The sequence below is a fragment of the Pteropus medius genome, unplaced genomic scaffold (assembly GCF_902729225.1).
Source record: "Pteropus medius unplaced genomic scaffold, Ma_sr-lr_union100, whole genome shotgun sequence".
Classification (NCBI taxonomy): Eukaryota; Metazoa; Chordata; class Mammalia; order Chiroptera; family Pteropodidae; genus Pteropus; species Pteropus medius.
The window spans coordinates 407557-415296 of record NW_024340697.1 but is presented as its reverse complement, the minus strand read 5'-3'; the positions used below and the strand labels follow the sequence as shown (position 1 = coordinate 415296).

The following is a 7740-nucleotide window of genomic DNA, read 5'->3' as shown; positions in this document are numbered from 1 at the left end:
GAGTGGACAGAAAACTTAAATTCTCAACAGCTCTACCTCAACAGTAAGATCCCTTGAAGGAGTGGACAGAAAACTTAAATTCTCAACAGCTCTACCTCTCTTTGCAGCTTCGTGGATAGGGGATGCCAGATCGCTTGCAGGGTAAGGGATGGCTCCGTGCTGCAGAAGCAAGTTCACACAGTCGTGGCTGCCGCTGACACAAGCATTAAACAGGGGTGTGCGCCAGTCCGAGGTGATGCCGTTCACCTGGAAAGAAGAGCCCCGCCATGAATGCAGGCAGTGGGGCGTCCTGGGTTCGAATCCAGATTCCGCCACTCCTGAGCTGTTATGTAAATTCTCTGAGCCTTAAATTCCACAGCTATAAAATGAGGACAAAAACATCAAATTCCACAAAGTGGTCGTGAAAACCTGAACAAAGCATGGAATGTAAGGCTCCAAGAACGTTACCGAATGTTCTATCTGCTCCGTGCCATCTCCAGGAACACAAACTCTGAAACCAGTTAGGATCATTTTGATGCCTCACAAATGAATCTCTTTATTTTCAATATTCCATCCTGGGTCCATCTCACATCAATCCAGTTTCTTCGCAACAATCAGAGTAACTTTCTAAAATTAATGCACCATTTAAAAAAAGTTTAAAACGCGATCTTCATACAAATATAGTGAACACATGCCAAAGTTTTTTTATTTTTTCGACTCATTTTTTAATGAGGGAACCAGTAAGATGGTAACGCTGGCTCAAAGGAAAATTTATACAGTCAGTCAATGGAATGCTGAAATAAATTTGCTAGTAGAAACAAAATTGGTTAACGCCCTATATGGCCATAAAACTATAATCTTTGGGGCTATCTTTTCTAATGTTGGAAATGAGACAGAAACATCCAAGTTAGCATCTAGCCTCACAGGGTTTGGGCTGTAACTGAAGAGGAAAGAGCAAAGCCAAATGCAGATACATTTTTCTATATTGTTAACAAAATTCTTTGGCGAGCCAGTTAAACAATAATATCGTGAGGCGAGGCCAGGACTAGTGAGGCACAAAAGATGCCCAGGGGTACAAAATTTAAGGACACGCTCGTTCCCCCGGGAGTGAGTGACGCTTTAAAGTTTGCTCCCCAGGCACTTCTCTTGTCTTTCCTTAGACTTTTCCTGTTTCCAAGCGTTGGGTATGTTTTCTTAACCCAAATGTAAACGTGATGGTGCACTCACCTATGGCTCTCCGCTGCGCTCAGGACAAAGCCCATTTTCTTGGCATGGACAACAACGGTGTTTGTAATTCTGACCCCTCTCACCCGCTCTACTTTCCTGCTATAAGCATGAGCTGAAGTCACACAAATGCGCTCACTATCACTTCCGAGCTTTTGCACTAAGTGTTCCCAGTGGGTAAGAAGTCCATAACTTTCCCCGACCCCTTTAGCTGACTAAATCCGACAGGTCCTGGACGGTTCGGCTTAGACATCACTTCCTATAGGAAGCCTGTTTTGACTCACTCTCTCCCCATCAGAAAGAAACGGGTCAGGAACACTTTCATGTGCTCCAACAACCTCCTTGCTATTAATACTTATTATATTGTGGTAGTTTGCAAAAATGGCCCCAGATTGTCTGCACAGCGTGCAATGTAGCTTTGCAATTCTTCATTAGATGAAGACTATTTTTCCAGTCCTCGAATCTGGGCTTGCCCACGTGACTTGCTTTGGCCGATAAATGGGACAGTACAAATGTGCTTTGATCAGAGAGCTTGCCCTCTTCTGCCTTTCTTGGAATCCCTGCTATGATGTAAACAAGTCCAGGCACCCTGCTGAAGGATAAGAGACCATATAGATAATTTCTGCCTTCCCAGACATCTCGGCGATCCCAGTAAAGGTCATCAGGAGCCAGCCTGCTCCAGCCAACCTATCAGCTAACCTCAGATGCATAAGTAAGCCCAGTTGGGGTCAGCTGAACATGTCCTAAAGAGCTGTCCGGCCAACACAAGGAACTGCGAGGTAAATAAATGGCTGTTGCCTTAAACCATTAAGTTGCGGGGCTTACGACATAGCACAAAACTAATGGACAGAAACAGTGTATTGGAGCTGGCTGCTGTGGCTGAGATGCTATGCACTCAACAAGCCTATTTCCTCTCTCCTGGGCACACAGCCATACTGCATTTCCCAGCCTCCCTGGTACTTAGAGGTGGCCTGAGTTCTGGCCAATGAGATGTGGGCAGAAGTGATATATGTCACTACCTTGACTGGTCCTTAACGTGTATTCACACACAATCCTCCACATCTTTTCCCCTTCCGACCACCTAGAATGGAGGCTACCTCCAGAGCACAAACAGAAGTCCCCTGTTGAAAATAATGGAGCAGGATGGAAGACGCCTATATTCCTGAATCAGCCTTGGAAAAGAGCCACCCAACTAACAACACCCACACTGGGATGTCAGCCTTCAGCGTTTATCTACTGACACATCTAACGTTACAGACACCGAAACACATGTTTATCTGGCCATCTGCTCGTTTAGTTTATAAGTTCTTAAAAATCTTTATCCAGAGCTAGGCATATAATAAATGCTCTCAGTAAATAGTGGCTGAGAAAATATGAGAACCTCATATATAATTTTCTGATCAGATTTTTCCCATCGCTTTTGAGCATGAGGAAACTTAGTGAATGGAAGACCTACTGGTCCTACTTTGAAATTCAATGACTCTGTGTCTTCCTTCTTCCTCTAGGATCTCTCATCATGCCACCGTGATTCTCGTTCTCCAAATAATAATCATATACCTCATCTCTTTCGATCTTTGCAATACCATAATACATTATATAACTTTTTTTATTATTCTTTCCCCCGTTTTTCAGATGTCTACTCTAAAACTCAAAGGATAAGAAACTTGCTTGAATGTCCAATGCTAGTATACGGTAGAGACCATCATTCAGGTTGGGAGCCAAATGTTAGCAGTTTTCTACAACATTCCATTACCTTCAAGCCGTAGGAATGAAGACAGAAATCTAACAGCTATTTATTAGTAGTGACTATTAAAGAAAATGACACAGACTTGAACCATTAGTTTCTAGCTAAAAGTTCAGTATTTTATCTATTGCTAAGGCCAATAAGCTTGAAGTATATAATACTTTTGAAAAACACCCCCCTCTTCATATTTCAAATCAGGCTAATCAAAAATGCTGGCAATTATCCTGAAGGGACAGAAATAGTCATTTTTCATTCATGGTTTCCTAAGATGTTATTTGAGCTGCACTTACCTGAGCTCCATGCTTTAATAACATCTTCACACAAGAGGGATGACCTCCGAGACAGGCTTCATGGAGTGGGGACACATTATCTGCTGTGATGAGGTTCACAGTCCACCCCTGGGGAAAGGGAAATGGGCAGAGCAAGGGGTATAAAGCATCGGTTCCATAGTGCAGGTTTTCAGCCACAAATACGGTACTATGACAATATTTTTAAAAGTTAATCTGGCTTAAAATCTGACAGTACACTAAGGTGTTGACAATAATGTAGAACAATAACAAATAAAGGATCTTTCAAACTGCCGTGCGAGTGTGATATGATATAACCGCTCAGGAAAACAGTTTGACAGTATCTATTAAGGTTGATGATACGCCTACCTGTGACCCGGCAATTTGACTCTTAGGTATATACACTCAAGACTGACTTTCGTTTTGCTCTCACTCTCTCTTGTTCTCTCACTTGGTGGCTGATTGTTTTGATGAGGTCCATGACAAGGAACTATTCTCGCATTTATTCTTGCATGGTTGGGCTTGCCCTGCTGTGCTCCAGCCTTCTGCCATGAGAAGAAAATTTCTCGTGTAGCCACTGGTCAAAGAAGGATGGGAGACACGTGCCGCAGAGCTGCACCCAACCCGCGGCTTGGAGCCAAGGCCAGCCTGAATCAGCTGATACAAAGACTTGTTAGCAAGAAATGTTGATTGCACGGTGCCACTGAGTTTGGGATGGTTTGTTACACAGGAAGATCTGACTAATGCAGGTAGGTACTGGAATGCTCATTTTATGAAGGCAGAAATTGAGGTTCCAGGAAGATAACTTCTTCAAATAATGTGATACGGCTTAGTTAAAGACATGGTTCCAGCTGATGTTCGGTAAACATATAAATACTGAATAGAAACAAGTATCAGTTCAATTTAATAAGTGGCATATAAAAGCTGCAATGCTCATTTTTCATCCTATCGAAATCAGGTGAATGTTTCATTTTATCCGAGAAGCAGCCTAACTTCTTTTAGCTAGAGTTATGTGTTAGTACCTATATATCTATTTATAATAAGTTGTTGCTATCAGAAACAGCTTAAGATAGTGGCCCGGAGTAGTCTGAAATTCTTCTTTAAAAGCTGTTTTCTTATAGGAGGATTATTTAGTCTAGAAATGTCCATGAAATTGGAATTTTTTTAAAATAAGGCACATTTTTTTCCACTAACTACCGCCTGAAATTGATCAAGTCCTTCACTCATGTATTCGATTATGAATACAGCAAACCACAATAGTAACAGCAGTATATAGGACTATCATGGAGAGGAATCGCAGATATTTTTATTACATGATGATTGTCACACATATTTAAAATATTAAAAATATACCTTCATCCTACTTAGAAATTATGATAGTCATTAAATGACCACTAAATCTTATTTAGCGCATTAATAAAGAAGTCCACCTATTACTACGTCACACATTTGTGGCGTAACAGTTTGACAGGTTTCCTCCGTATTGTGTTTTGTGCACTTAAAACATTAATCTGAGAAGGGGGTCCACAGACTTTGCCAGACTGCCAAAGGGGGCTGTGGCACAAAAAGGGCCAAGAGCTCCTAACTGCAAAGATCTATCATCTTTTCAGAGACCAGAGCATCCTGAACAAAAACTTTTTTAGAATTCTGAATAGTGATTTTAACTGCATTCTTAAAAATGCCTCTGCCTAAGTTCCCAACAATTTCAAACCAGCAAAGCTCAAATTAATGTGTACTTGAAATGACACCTCAAGAGCAGGGAAATTAATATCAAACTAAGCAGAGTCCCTATCAACTGGAGATTCAAGAGAACTGAAATGTCTTTGAAAGGACAAGATTACATATTTAAAAAGACATTTTTGAGCATTTTTTTTTACCTCAGGGGTTTTCGACCACAGCACCATTGACATTTTGGGCTGTCCTGTGCAACGCAGTATGTCTAGTAACAAACATCCCTGGTCTCTATCTACTGGATACTAGTATCGACCCTCCGCCCCCACTCCCAGTTGTGACAACCAAAAATGTCTCCGGCCATTATCATATGTCCCCTAAGGGGTAAAATCACCCCAGTTGAGAATCAAAACTACATGATAATTTTTAGGACATAGTCTATTGACTGAAGCGAAGGCAACTTGAATGTACTAATTTGCCCATTATTCATTCAATAGATATCTATTATAGTACCTACTATGTGCATGGAATTGAGCTAAATTCTAGTATTATGCCAGTCTCCAGGTTAAAAACAAAATGGTTAGATAGGATGGGATTCACCTCACTTTGAGGAGAAATTTATATCCGAATATCAGGCTATGATTTTTTTTTTCTCAATGTGGCGAGTAAAAAGATGTGCTTAATATTTATCTTTTTTTTTTTTTTCCAAAAAGCTACCTACCTGCCTGATGAGATACTTCAAAGAGAGCAGCCGCCCTCTCATCGCAGCTTCGTGGACGGGAGTCCGATCAGACACAAAATCTGCATGGAAAGGGAGGAACGGGTTACATCCTGCTGGTGTACTTTAGACCCAGAGGCTCATCCTTGCCCATCATTAAGATCCTAACAAGTCTTACTGGATAGAGACATTGGAGTCAGTCAACCAAAACTCCCATCAGGACTTCAGCATTTCTCCCCTCTATCGATGTTTCTGTACACAGTTTATTTGAAATGTCTACTTAGCTAAAGAAAGAACTACAGCCAGTATCCAAACTAGGGACAAAAGAGGTAGATCGGGATGACAGATGGATTACCGTTCTTCCATTTACACGCACTGATTTCAAAAGTAAACGGTCCATTTAGTTAAGTGAGAGCTTCGCTAATTACCAGCATTAATATGTTAAGCTGTGGTTGCCAGTCTAGTTTCCTCCGTGAAATACAAACTTTGGCATCTCAGCAAACAGTGCCATATACTAATAGTAGTAATCAGGTAATTACATACACCATTAGGTTTGGAATCAAATCTAAACAGAACCATATCTCTTTATGGATTAGCGCCTGTGCGGGTATCAAGTGCAAATCAGAGTGCAGTCTGACCTTGTAACAAGGACATTATTTACGCCCCAAAGGCAGCATGCCAATGTGGTTAACAGAAAGCTGTGAATTCAGACCCGCTTGGCTTATGAGCTGTGGGTCCCCGGACAGGCCATAAACTTCAGTTTCCTTCTCTGTAAAGTGAGGACAGCAGTATACTTGCCCATGGCTCAATACCTATTAGCTACTATTAGTCTTGATTACACCCCATACTCACTGCTATTTAAAATAGCAAATTTGTTCCACAACCATAGGGAAGGAACACACATTCCTAGGAAGGAAGCCCCGTAAACCCTAGCCAAACACATTCAATGCTTTCCTCTCTCTTTCTAATTGAGTGTGGATGTAATCTGAATGAGGCTTTCCTCTCTCTTTCTAATTGAGTGTGGATGTAACCTGAATTTTTCTCATCTCAATCTGCATCTAATTTCCAAAACAAACGCAGGAAGTCAGAATGTAAGGAGGCTCCTCTGAGCTCGCTTCAGCTCCAGCTCTGCCTGCTTGAGTAAATACAATCGAGGCAGAACGGGTCTGACACCAGTTCCGCCTTGTAAAGGAACGCATATCTCCTAAAAGCTGAGAAGCCCTGGAGACCCACGGTAGTTACCAATGTCTGACAAAACGAAAGGGCGTAAAGGAGGAGGGGAGAACGCTCTGGATTTAGCACCTGTTGGCTGAGGTCTGCTTGCTCCATGGAGTTATCAATGCCCCGGAAAATCTGTCCCAGTGAGCAAATTACCACCCTTCCAGATGGATTCATGAAGCATGTAATAGGTAAGAGGAAGCTGAATGAGCCCGTCTACACATCCAATCAATGCTTTCTTTCTGGGCTCACTAATAGGGGGCTTGAGGCACCTTAAGTAAAGTGGTTTTTCCTACCTCCAAAACCTTATGCTCAGTAGAAATTCAGTGTCGTCAAAAGCATTCTCTGAGGTTTCTAAATCTCTCAGGAAAAAAATATTGCTGCTTCTAGCACCGGGAGCCTACAACCCAGACTGTAGATACAGAAAGATTTCTCTCCGAATTAAGAGTTAAAAGGACAACTAATTCTATCCTGTTGGTCTTAATGCAAAACACCATCTACACAAAATCTCGAGTGAGAAGAAAAAGCCAAATATTGAAAAAGGTTTGGAAAATCAGTCACAAATAGATTTGCAAATTTATCCTAATGGATTACCGTGTGTGATGATTAATCTATTTTCCCCTCCAAGTGCTCAGCTGCTAAGAAATATAGCTGCCACACTCCTCAACCTTTCTTAAAGCTACCACAGATAATTAGAGGCGACAGCCTAAACAGTCCAGGCAGGTAATTTAGGTTCTAAATGGTAAATCTGTTCAGATTTCATTAAAATGATGCAATTATATTATCAAGTGTAGACAAAAATGGGCTTTGCTTTCCATTCATTCACCCTGGAACCATTACTCCTTCTGTTTAGGGTAAATGAAGAATTATGTACTTCTCTAAGAGAAAAAAAAAAAAAA

The 7740-nt window shown here is 41.4% G+C and overlaps 1 protein-coding gene across 1 annotated transcript in view; it reads right to left on the bottom strand.

Moving 5' to 3' along the window:
- Positions 1-7740, bottom strand: part of ASB9 (ankyrin repeat and SOCS box containing 9) — a 15726-nt gene that overhangs the window by 3660 nt on the left and 4326 nt on the right. The window contains exons 2-4 of the mRNA XM_039873570.1: positions 5627-5706; positions 3238-3345; positions 75-246 (exon numbers count right to left, since the gene is read on the bottom strand). Of these exons, the coding sequence (XP_039729504.1) occupies positions 75-246; positions 3238-3345; positions 5627-5706 (360 nt within the window). The remainder of the gene's footprint in view (positions 1-74; positions 247-3237; positions 3346-5626; positions 5707-7740) is intronic.